The following is a 12,564-nucleotide window of genomic DNA, read 5'->3' as shown; positions in this document are numbered from 1 at the left end:
TATCAAATAAACAACATATCTGGAATTAAAATACTAATAAAAATGAAATACTGAGCTGACCATGGATAGGACGAGATGAAAAGGGAGAAATGGACGCCTCTGGATACAGCATGTAATTCCGGAGAAATCTAGAAGAGCTGACTAGACTGGGGCACATCTACCCAACCAACCTGCTCTATTCAACATACCATTTGGTGGTGTTGTAGGTGGAAGAGAACTACAAACCACATCTGATTTATCGGTCCCGTGAAGTGCTTCTGTCTCTCCAAGAATGGTACAGCTGTGAGGGGAAAGGTCGGTAAGTGCTTTGGTTTTATATTCTTATTAAAACTACAAAAGGTCCTATCCCTTTAGATTGCAAGCTCATTCAGGAGAGGAACCAGGTCTTTGTGGATGTTTGAATTGCCAGTGTCTAGCCACACATCATTAAGGTGGACAAAGCCAATAGTAACTACTGCCAGTGTTCTCTAAGAACCACTCTGAGAGCATGGTCCAAAAGAGAAAAGACTGGTGGCTTCAGTAAAGAAGATTCCAAATTCAATTACCATGGCATGGCTAAGTGATAAACTTTGGATGAATACCCTTTCGAAGCTGAAAACACAGAAAATCTTTTCAAAATAAAACTTGGATAAGTGGATCAGAAAATAAATATTTTACGAGAATTCATTTATTGGGAACTAAAAGAATCATGACATTGATTATGAGTATTCAACAACAAGCATGCCATGAAAGGACTCAGGAATTTCACTCTGGATATACTCACATAAGTGTGAGATAGTACATAGAAAAGATGATTCATTGCAAACTTAGTTACTACTCCAAAAGACTGCAAACCACTTAAATGACTATCAATAGAGAGCTTATTAAATAAATTATGGTACATCTCTATGATGACATACTATGTAGCTATAAAAAGCCACAAAGATCTAAGTGAACTAATATGGAATGAGCTTCCTTCAGGATATATTATGCGGGAAAAAAACCCCAAGTGTGTAAACATTTATTTAAACAGGAGGCTTCTATTTGCACATACACCACACACACACACACATCTTTGTACAAGTAAACCAGTGATGCTGGGAAGCTGGGAAAAGTGGGACTGATAATAAGCATCGTTAAGTAATTTGCAACTAAATAAGGTTAGAAAAAGGGAAAAAGCAGCTGCAACTATAAGTCAAAGCTTCAGTCAAACTGAATCTAACAAGCAATACACAGCTCCTGTCACACACAGGGAGAAGATTGGCTGCACTGGTTTACGGCCCTCAGGCCCAATTGACAGACTTTTTCTGTTGTGAACCTGGCTTCCAGAGGAAGCCTCATCACACGGAATCAGTCTGTTTTCAAAACAGACGAGACAGCAGAGGCTGAGTTGGGTTTAAAATCAACAAACCCTCTGGGTTCCTTCGTTGTCACTTACTTGGTCCAGGGTTTGCACTTTTCTGTGGAGGAAGAGGCGTCGGAGAAGTAGCCTGCGAGGCAGGGCTCGCACACCGTGTCCTTGTTGAGCTGCACTGTCAAAAAGACCAACAGACAAAAGAACACAAGACAAACGAGGACACTTAGAGATCGGCCAGGAGGATGGTCCAGAGGACCAGAGATCAGAAGCGCCCCACCTGTCTCTTGCCTCCCCATTCCTGCCCTCACCACCTGCGGCCGGTGGCTGAAGTCCTCACAGACTTCAGAGGGCCCGAGACCCCACAGCAGGTGACAGCACTGTGTCCAGAGGGGAACTGGCTCACTGTCAGGGCGCCAACGCCAGACCTGAATTAGATCTGAATTAGATCCAGCTCTCTGGTCCGGACCCTCTACCGGTCAAAGCCACCGTCCTGGTCACCGATCCTTTGTTTCCTGGCCAGGGAGCCTGCTATCTGTTTTGTTTTAATCAAGCACCTGTCTGTTCTCACCTGTCTCCCCTTTGGGGCTTACACCAGGCTTTGGGTACAGAGAATGGCAGCCCATTGACTGCTTTTAAAGGAAACTTCTTGTCTTGACCTTTTCTGATCAATACTCTCACCAGTCTAAGTATTGGAGTGTTGACAAAACAAAACAAAGAGAAAAGAAAAAAATGAACCAACCTACACTATAGGTCTCTTTCCCCTAAACCAAGGGTTGGTAGTAACAGTTTTCTATAAACAGCCATACAATAAATATCTTAGGCTCTGCAGGCCCTCCGGTCTCTGCAAATTACTTGTAGTGTGAAAGAAGTCACAGATAATGTGTTAAAAATAAATGGATGGGGCTGTGTCCCAATAACATCCTATTTACACAAACAAAAGTGGGGGGATGGATTTTGGACCCCTGCCTTAAGCCACAGCACTGAAAGCAGGAATTGATCCTGGTTAGTAAGCTGTCTTCACCTCTCTCATATTCCACATGAACTACATTATCAAAATAGGAAATGTCTCAGATTTCCTATGTCTATTACCTTTACTGCAACTGACACATGATGACCCTTTGGTAATTCCAGTAAAGAAGGACACTGGCTACCATGTGATATCATAATAAGCAACTGGCTTGTGCCAAAACCACAAATCACTCTTGAAATTAGTAGCACTTCTGTGGTTTATTTTCATGAATAAAACCCTAAAATAAGGAATTACATTTTCTTTGTCCAAAGTCAAGTGGGAAGTACATTCTTGATTTCTGCAATTGCCTCAATTAGTAGGGTACCCACCCCTTACTCTAGCAATTTGATTTGCCTTGAAATGATATCAACAAAGGTGCATGTAACATCTAGTCACTCGTATTAATTCAAACAGCTTTTCAAAAGACAAACACCCTCTGGAAGAGTAACCCTTAAAAACAAAGCGGCTTCCTAAAGGGGCTGCAAGGCACGAAGAGCTTGAAGGGACACGACTTTCACGTCTGCTCTTTGTAACACTGACCTGCTGGGGGCATCCTGCACATTCTCCTTTCTCTTTTTTCCTTCCACAATCACACTCCCACGTTATAAAAGAAGGCACACTTCATACCTTCTCCAAATCCTACCACAGCTTCTGAGATGCCAAACAAAGCAACAAGTCAAAATACTGGTGATGGAAAAAAGCTCCTGCATTCAGAGCACCTCATTACAGCTTCTGTCTTTCCCTATCTATTAAGGGCAAGGGTGTGACAACAGATATGGGGTGTTTGGGATCAGGTTCAGTTGTTCTGAGTTCAAATATACTGCAAGGCAGGGGTAAAATTTTCAGTCATCCACGTCACCCCCCTCTACCCTCCACCTATTGCTGAAGAATGCACCATTTCCAAAGGAGCAAAGCAGAGAGGACATTGACCAGAAAAAAAAAAAAAAAAAAAAGCAGAAAGGGACCAGCACCTTTATTTATTTATTTTTTTTACCAGCACCTTTTTTCATGCAGCTAACAAACTTTTGGAAAGGCTCTGGGTCTTGCCTATATCTCAGAACCAGAATTCAGAAGGGAGCAGGCTGTCACAGGGAGATTTATTTTAGTAATTAAAAAATCGTCAGACTTCTTCCCACGAGAAAGCCTGTCTGGTTTAATTGAAGGACTGACTGTGTCAGACTCTGTGATGGACATTTTCCTCCATACGAAATGAAATGAATAATATTTTTTTAATTCTCCCAACCCTGTGTTTTACTTTTATAATTATAATATAGCAAAATATAATATATTCAGCTTTTGGACCAACTGTGTATAATAATAACAACTGTAGTAACAACTCAGTCCAGAAGAAATGTTTTTACGCTTAGAACCCTGAGTCACAAGAAATTTTTAAAAATTAAAATTTCAAATAGGTGCATTTTTTTTTCATGTGAAAGAGTATGAAAAGGTGATTAGCATAAACGCCCCCCCCCAGCCTAAAAATACATTAGGATAAAACTCTGTGGGGAAGGTGAAATGGATACAAATCAAAGGAGAGAAAAGAACTATATAAAATTTCCAACAGGTAAAGACGATCAGTGCATTTTTAAATGGATGATGATGGCTATTCAGTTGCTATCCCATGTTTTGATTCCGCTGAATATTTTAGAAAGTGTAACTTACTGCTGTTCCAATTCCCTGCAAACTAAGTCCTTAAGCGACTTTTTCAATTTGTAATAAAAATGTTTAGCTATTTAAAATTTTGTCAGGAGGTGCACGGCTTTCCAAAATTCTCCTAAGAGGGTGCACATGTTTTAAAAAAGGTTTGGGGACCCCTGCATGATCCGGTTCCCCCCTTAGTGGGCATGGGAAGGTTCGAAAGGAGGAGCCTTGAGAAGAGCGCGTGGGCCGAGCTCTCACATTCCCCCGGAGGCGCACAACCTGCAGTCCGTTCCCAGGGAACCCTCAGCCTCCTCCAGCGGCCCCTGGTCCCGAAGAGTGTCATGACTCAGGGAAGCCGTCTGAGAGGCCGCTTTGGCCTGGGGGTACTTGCACGGCTTTGGGAGCGCCGCCAGACGCGGGACCCCGGCTCGTACCCGGGAGCCGGGCGCCGAAGCCGGGCGCGCACTCGGCGTTGCGGCGGCAGCAGCGGCAGTCCTCGCTCCAGTGGTACCCGGCGGTGCAGGCGCAGCGCCGCGGAGCCGTCCGGTTGCCGGGCTCCACGGCCACCAGGGCCTTGCCTGCGGGAGAGAAAGACAGGGCGGCGAGGCAGCGGGAGCAAGGGCGGATACACACCTTCCACCTCGTGCCACTCGCTCTCCAGCACCACCAGCCCCAAACCACCCAGACCGCCCCGGACGCAGCGCACGGATGAATCACTCAGGACTCCGGGATTCAGGAACTCCCAAGTTCCCCCTCACACTTCCTGTGCTGGCACTAAAACATCCCAGAAGGTTTTTTGTGTTTTTTTTTCTCTCTCTCTCTCAATAATTAAGAGTCTTGTGGTTTTTGAAAAGTCAGTTTTCATGTTGGTAGGAAGATTAAGGCCTGGGGAGTTTCTGATCATTGACTATTTTGACGAATGCAAAATAATCGACTTCACAGCTTCTTGAGTTTTAGTAAATTCAAATGTAACAAACATTCTTAACACCAATGCTAGATCAGACCTAAGAGAACTGGGTTTCTGGAGACTGGGGATTCATCTTGGGATCCCGCAGGACTGCAGGATTATTCAGAGTCCTGAAAACAGGCGTCACTGTGGGATTAGATACGGGCAAAGTAAGGAGGTTGGGCCTGGTGACAAACTTGGAAATTAATCTCTCCCCCAAAACTTAGGATAACACGTTAGTTGTCTCTTTTCTCACAACACATAGCAAAGCGCTCTTCTCTTCTCCTTATCTCAAACCTCCTGGCTCTTTCCAGTTTTTGTGGAATAGAGATAAATGCTCATACACAGTCGACCCTCATTATTCGCTGGTTCATGTTGGCAATTTCGCCTACTAGTTAAAACTTAATCGTAACCCCCAAATCAATAACTCCTGGTGCTTTTGCAGTTATCCTCCAACACATGCAGAACAGCGAAAATTTTGAGTCACCGGCTGGACGTGGATGTCCCCAGCCAAGGGCAAACGGGGTGACACTGCCTTCTAGTTTTAGCTGTCACACTGGAAATCAGAGTCTTTTTTGAGGTCTATTTAGTGTCCTATTTTTGGCATTTTTGTGTTTTTTATTGGTGAGTTCACTGTTTAAAATGGCCCCCAAGCATAGGGCTGAAGTGCTGTCGAGTGTTTCTAAGTCCAAGAAGGCCATGATGTGTCTTCTGGAGAAAGTCCATGCATTAGATAAACTTTGTTCAAGGCTGTTTATTGTGAGTTCATTGTTAATGAATCAAAATATTTCTTAAATAAGGTGTCTTTACACAGAAACACATACAAAATGAGGTTATGTTCACCCACCCAGGAGTGGTGGTTCAGTATTTGCTAGCTCAGTGTTGTGGTGACTTTATAGAACATAACTACCATGAATAACAAGAATTACCTGCACACACACATGCATACATGAAACAACACAATAACATTTATTTAAAACAGACTTCCTACTCCTCCTATACATCCCCATCTCACCTGGATTGTCCAAACAGCCCTTGTACTTTATATTTCTGAATACTAATCAGAGTTTGTTATGGACTGATGTTTGTGTCCTCTCAAAATTCATATGTTGAAATCCTAACCCCCCCCCACCACAGTGTGATGATATTAGGAGGTGGGGGCTTTGGGAGGTGATTAGGTCATGAGGGTGGAGCCCCCATGAATGGGATTAGTGTCCTTATAATAAGAGACGGCACAAAGCTTGCTTCTGCTCTCTCTCTGTTCACCACCACGTGAGGACACAAGAAAGTGGCTGTCTTGAAACAAGGAATAGGGAACACACCAAGATCCCCGCCATGCTGGCACCCTTATCCCAGACTTCCAGCCTACAGAACTCTTCTGTATATATATTTGTTGTTTAAGCCACTGAGTCTGTGGTATTCTGTTATAGCAGCCTGAACTGCCTAGGACAGAGTTCCAAGAGAAAACAAAGAAGCCAGAAACCTGTTCCCTCCTTCACTGTCTCAAGTTATAACCAGCAGGGAGGGAATGCTTCCTGTTCCCATTCTTTTCAGACCAGAGCTGGGTGAACCTGAGAAGTCTCCACTCCCTTCTGTGTCCACTCTCCAAGGCCCAGGTCAGCTCTGAAGCACCAAGACCAACTTGCATAAACATGGACATACTGTCTGGAACATACGAACAAGTGTCATTTTCCTTGGAAAATTTGAATTCCAGTATCCCACTCAAAAGTAAGTGCATGTGGACTTCCCTGGTGGCGCAGTGGTTAAGAATCTGCCTGCCAATGCAGGGGACACAGGTTCGAGCCCTGGTCCAGGAAGATCCCACGTGCTGGGGAGCAACTAAGTCCGTGCGCCACAACTACTGAACCTGTCCTCTAGAGCCCGTGAGCCACAACTACTGAAGCCCACGCACCTAGAGCCCATGCTCCGCAACAAGAGAAGCCACCATAATGAGAAGCCCGCGAACCACAATGAAGAGTAGCCCCCGCTCGCCGCAGCTAGAGAAAGCTTGCATGAAGCAACGAAGACCCAACACAGCCAAAAATAAGTAAATAAAATAAATAAATTTATATATATATATATATATATATAAGTGCGTGCATGTAAACCTGTGTGGTTATGAACAATTTTGACATATTTTAAAATATCTTAATGTGCTAGTTTTGGGGCTTTAATCAATTTTGGCAGTAGACAGAGTGAATCTTTCTTTCCAAGAGACAGCAATGAGTCAAGCTCATTACTAAGCAGTGGGAAAGAAAAAAGACTTGATCAGATGCTTCTGCTCAATGGAGTTTCCATGTTACCTTCTCTGGACAAAGTCTGCCAGCTGTTTCTAACACTTTAGAAAAATTACAATGTTTAGAAAAATGCTTATTTCCTAGTTCTGTCTACTGAAAAAACAAACAAACAAACCTATATACAAGGATCAATCCAGTAGCAATGAGTGCTTCCCAGCACCCAGACTGAAGTTGCTAAATAAGATGTTCTGCTGAAAGCAATGAGAAATCCTTGGAGAAATGGCTGATTCCACCTTTAGGGCAGGAAACGTCCAAGGTGAGGCTGGGAGCAAGAGAGCTCAGAAGGACACCGGGGTCCACATCGAAAGACTTGGGGGCCACCTGGGAGAGGTGAGATAATCCAAGCACCAGTAAAACTAGTAACCGCAATAGATTAAAACACCTCAAAGACGTAAGTGCATGAGTTCATAATATTCATACAATTCCTTTGGAGACAACTTGGTGATCAAGTCATTATTCTGAAAAGTGGTAAATAAAGTTACAAGCGTTCATTCTGCCTTTCCTGTATATACTGTACTTCAGGGTAACAACCCGCTGATGAGGGAAGTTTCTCTTTAGAAAGCATTCCAGCCAATAAAGGAAGAAGGGATGATGGAATTAGAACATCACCTTTCTGCAGCCCCTAATGAAAATGGATCTAGGCCATGATCATCAACAGCTGCTAATATCACCCAAAAGAGAGAGAAGCAGCTACTCTGTGAGTACTGACATCACCACATTATGCTCACCTTTGAAGGAGTTTTGTCAAAAACAAAGCAGAAAAACCCAGATTCTGATCAGCCTTCTAGATCTAATAACCCCTTTACAGGAAATATCGGAGATATGAATATTCAGATATATATATATATCTGAATCACTTTGCTGTATAGCTGTATAGCTGAAACTAACACAACACTGTAAATCAACTATACTTCAATAAAAACAAAACAAAACAAAACTATTCCAGAACAGAAGTTCTACATGAAGAATTTTAACACAATCCTTCTGGGATCCGAAGCACATCTTTCTGGGGGTCTGTGGTCAAAACTTCTTCCCATGGCCCCTAAAAGAGACAGTATTGCTGTATCTAAAAATATCATTTATCCACACAGCCCCTGACATGACTGACTCACCTGTATCACAAACTTTATGCAGCAAGCATTTATCTTCTTCATTCCAGGTGTCCAGGTATTCATCCGGGCCACAGGGCAGACAGACGCTTTCAGAGGTAGCAGTGCATTTGGAAGACAAGTACTTTCCTTAAATTAGAAGGAGAAACATGCACCAATCAAAAATACTTCCTCCCAAAAAAGCCAACAAATCAACAAAAATGCACCAATCTGGGAATTCCCTGGTGGTCCAGTGGTAAGGACTCCGTGCTTTCACTGCTGTGGGCCCAGGCTCAATCCCTGGTCAGGGAACTAAGATCCTGCAAGCCACGGGGTGTGGCCAAAAAACAAACAAACAAAAAAAACAAGCACGAATATACTGGACCCCTTACATGACCATGATCCCAGGACATCCCCCAAAGGTAGACTGATACATGAGATAAGACCACATCTCACAGCGACGGCTCCTCAGCCCTCCCGGCTGGCTCAGATAACCTCTCCTGGGTTTGCTGTGCCTGTGTTCACAGCAGTCTTTTAGGTCTTCTAAGTAAAAGATCACCCCTTCCACCGCAAACCTCTGCTGACTCAGGAAAAGAACTATGGTTTTCAAACTGGTGCCTACAGAACTTGAGGGGTTCCCTGGGGGCTAAGCAAGAGGAACTTCCTCTCACCTCTCCCCTCCCATCTTCAAAACCCCTCTCCTGTCAACCTGGATAGTTAACTTCTTTTGTCCCAAGTACACTGTGGGCTCACGGTTAACTTAGTTTGATCAGAGAGTAATACACACACACATGCACGCATGAAAATCACTGGATCTTCATTCTACGAACCCAAAAAGTATTTGTAGCGGAAATATCTAAAGGATCTTGTTATAAGGTAAGCACGTTTTCCTCAAAGCTCTCCTCCTCTCCCCAGCACAGTGAGTGAGTGAGGACCCTCTGGACTTGGGGCTTCACTGAGGCCATAGAAACACTTGGTCACCTTCTGGCAGAGCAACTTTGGGGAAGTGGTGACCAGTCCACCTTCTACACCTCAGCAGGTATCGTGGGGAGGAGTTATAACAGGGTTTCGGCAAGTTTTAGCAGTGATTCTAGGATAGATGACCACCCCCATCCTCCGCTAATTTCTGTGAAAATAATACTTTTTTTTTTTTGGCCACACCGCATGGCTTGCAGGATCTTAGTTCTCCCACTAGGAATCAAACCTGGGCCCTTGGCAGTGAAAGTCCCGAGTCCTAACCACTGGACCGCCAGGGGATTTCGCAAAATAATACTTTTAAGTAAGAGTTGTATCTCATATTTTGAGAGTTTGAATCACAAACTTCTAAAACAGAGTTTCAGAAACCATCTTGCCTTCTCAAGAAGCAGCGTTTTGGAAAGCTGGTACTTAATTCATGTTCCAGCATGTACTTAATTCAAGTACCAGTTTCTGAAATTGCTCTTGATTTTTAGGTGATTTCATCTACTGAGAGAAAAGTTTTTGTCCTCAGAGTGACAAACACCACTACCTGCCACCGCCATAAAACGCCTACCCAATTCCTTTTTTTTGTCTGGCAGGATAGAAACGGTTCCTTAGATTAAAAAAAGAACCCCACCCGCTTTTGGAGTACAATGACAGGAGGTTTGGAGGTACAAACCTGGTTCACATTTGTTACAGCATCGTCCAAGGCGCTCGTAATGCCTCTCGCTAGTACACGGAGAGGTGATCTGAAAAGTCACCTAAAGAGAAAGTAAGCATCAGGTAGAGATTAGGCACAAGTTCTTTCTAGAGAAAACAGAAAGTGAATTACTGACTCACATTTCTGAAAAGTATAAGAAATCACCGTAAACAGTCCTGAAACAACTGCTCTGCATAATACCACCCCCCTCCCAAAGATGTCACTTTCCTATTCTAGCCCATTTCTCCCTAACAATGTACAAAACCAATGATTCTGGCACCCAAATCCATTTAAGCATTTAAAACAATTTCGGTCATGCTCCTGGTAATAGGCCGGATGAAAGGGAAATTTACAAATGGTACACAGAAGGTTGAAAACCGCTTTACACAACCCACATACGAAATTGGTCCCACTTCTGTGTCATCACATGGTGGACAGTTTGCTCAGTCCACTTTGGTCATAAGACTGTAGAAGGACAGAATGGGGCCCCTTAACATGTGTCTTATACCAGGGGAGGCCAACGGTGGTCTTACAAGCTAGCTCTGATTTTAAAAAGATGCTTAATACCGCTTACCTTTTAAAATTTTAAACATGCAGAGAATCTGAAAAAGTGGGACAGCAAGGGGTTACAGGAAGCCTTCTGGCTTACAGCCAGGAGCCCTGACCGACCGCCCGCTGGCTGAGGGATCCCCGACAAGCTGCTTCAGCTCTTTGAACCTTGTCTCCTTTCTGTATGATTCTAATACCAATACTAATTTCCAAGTCTGCTCATCTAAGGAGAACAAAACAAAAAGCCAAGTCCCTTACAATCACTCAGATTCTTATCAGTTTGCCACAGAAAAGCTCTTTTCTTTATCAGCTTTCTCAGCGTCAGAAAAAAAAACCACACATTCCTGTTGACAGGCAGGCAGTGGAGCGATGAACTGAACGAAGAAGTGGAAGCACTGGGCTCAGCTGCACAGACTTCACACTGTGCGTACCAAGAGTCCTGCTGGGTCCCACGGATCCAAAGTTACAACCTTGCCCTCAAGGGACTTCCGCACATCAGGGTGTGTGCTATGATGGAGCCAGGTGGGTCCCTCCCTCAGCTGAAGGCCAGGGGAGGTGTCCCAAGGAGTGTGACAAGTGAGCACAGGCTCACAGGATAAAAAAGAACTCAGCCAGATGAGGAAAAAGGAACTGGCCCGTGGAAGTGGAGGGCAGGGCAAGGAAGCCGTCTTTGGCAGAGCATAAGATGTTCAAACAGGGATACTGAGGCCTGAAGTGGCATGTCGGGTGGGGCTGGCAGTGGAGACCATCAGCAGAGTCCCGGGAGACGAGACCAAGGACGGTCAGAGCAATCAGAGGGCTTCACCTGCCTATTCAAGAGCTTGGATGGGAGGTGTAGAAATAGTGTAGCTTGGAAGAAGCCGTGCATCCTCACAGTACCTCAGTTATGAAGGAAGTTTTCTAGAGACAGCACCACACCCAGAAAAACCCAGGCTAGCTGAGTACGGTGTGCAGGATGCCCCCAGTACGGACCTCTCCGACCTCCCCCAGGCCAGGTAAAGGGCTTCCGGGAGGGCTGGGGCCAGGGACAGTTACTCTGAGGCCGATGAGAATGTCAAATGTGCTTCTGGAGCCAGGTATGCCAGGAAGGTTGTATTCGGACTTGCTTCCGAGACCTGTCTAACACTCTCTGTGGACCCCTGATAACATGGATTGATGTTCCCCGAGCATTCACCACGTGACAGGGTCTGGTGGACAGTGCAGTGAGCCCACTGAACATTAGGAAGAATGATGTAACAGAAACCACCCCACCTCTCCTTTCGGGTCTCTTTTTCTCTTTGTTTTTATAGGAATCTGTTTCTCTGCGCCTGGCACAGTAACGTGTGCACGCAGAAGAAAGAGGCACAGAGGCAAAACGGTGCAGCTGAATTCGGTCAGCGCAACTTTTGTCTCACAAACGGGATTTGTCTGAGCCTGATGATATGTGAGCACTCCTGCGACGCTGATGACAAAGGCAAACAAGAGAAATGTGTGGTGGGAGATAAAGGTCGATGGCTTCTGACCCATAAGAAAGCTGCAAGAGCCTCTGTAAGATGAGCACAGACTTTGTCTGTATTACACACACAGCTTCTCTTTAGGGGAATTTGGTAAAAGGACTCCCCCCAAGCAGCAGCTTAGAAGGTCTGTCAGGTGCTACAGGCTGTGCCCTGGGCTCCAAATCCTGGTACCTGGTGAGCATCATTGACCTGAATATGTGGACAATTTGTTTACACGTTTAGGAGAGTGGCAGTGATTCATTCAACCCATCCGCCGTCTAACCCAGGAGCGTAATACCTCCTAGCAAAAATGGGGAAGCTACTGATTCCAGAGGTAACCAGATGTCTCAGCTCTTAAACAGATTTTCACAGATTATTCCTTAGAATCCATATCTGTCTCCTAAGCTTACTGTGACTTTACACCTGGACATGTCTTCTTTTTTTAAAATGGAGATATAATTCACATACCATGAAACTCACCCTTTCAAAGGGTGCGATTCAGTGTTTTGTTTTGTGTTTTTTTTGTATATACACAAAGTTGTGCAACCACCACTGCTAACTCCAGA

General features: G+C 44.5%; 1 protein-coding gene across 1 annotated transcript in view; it reads right to left on the bottom strand.

Annotated features, from left to right (window-relative positions):
• Positions 1–12,564, bottom strand: part of TNFRSF11A (TNF receptor superfamily member 11a) — a 56,683-nt gene that overhangs the window by 20,237 nt on the left and 23,882 nt on the right. The window contains exons 2-6 of the mRNA XM_030868113.2: positions 9,954–10,035; positions 8,342–8,467; positions 4,421–4,564; positions 1,418–1,511; positions 189–280 (exon numbers count right to left, since the gene is read on the bottom strand). Of these exons, the coding sequence (XP_030723973.2) occupies positions 189–280; positions 1,418–1,511; positions 4,421–4,564; positions 8,342–8,467; positions 9,954–10,035 (538 nt within the window). The remainder of the gene's footprint in view (positions 1–188; positions 281–1,417; positions 1,512–4,420; positions 4,565–8,341; positions 8,468–9,953; positions 10,036–12,564) is intronic.

This window comes from Globicephala melas, chromosome 13 (genome assembly GCF_963455315.2).
Source record: "Globicephala melas chromosome 13, mGloMel1.2, whole genome shotgun sequence".
Classification (NCBI taxonomy): Eukaryota; Metazoa; Chordata; class Mammalia; order Artiodactyla; family Delphinidae; genus Globicephala; species Globicephala melas.
This window is presented reverse-complemented; position numbering and strand designations above follow the sequence as displayed.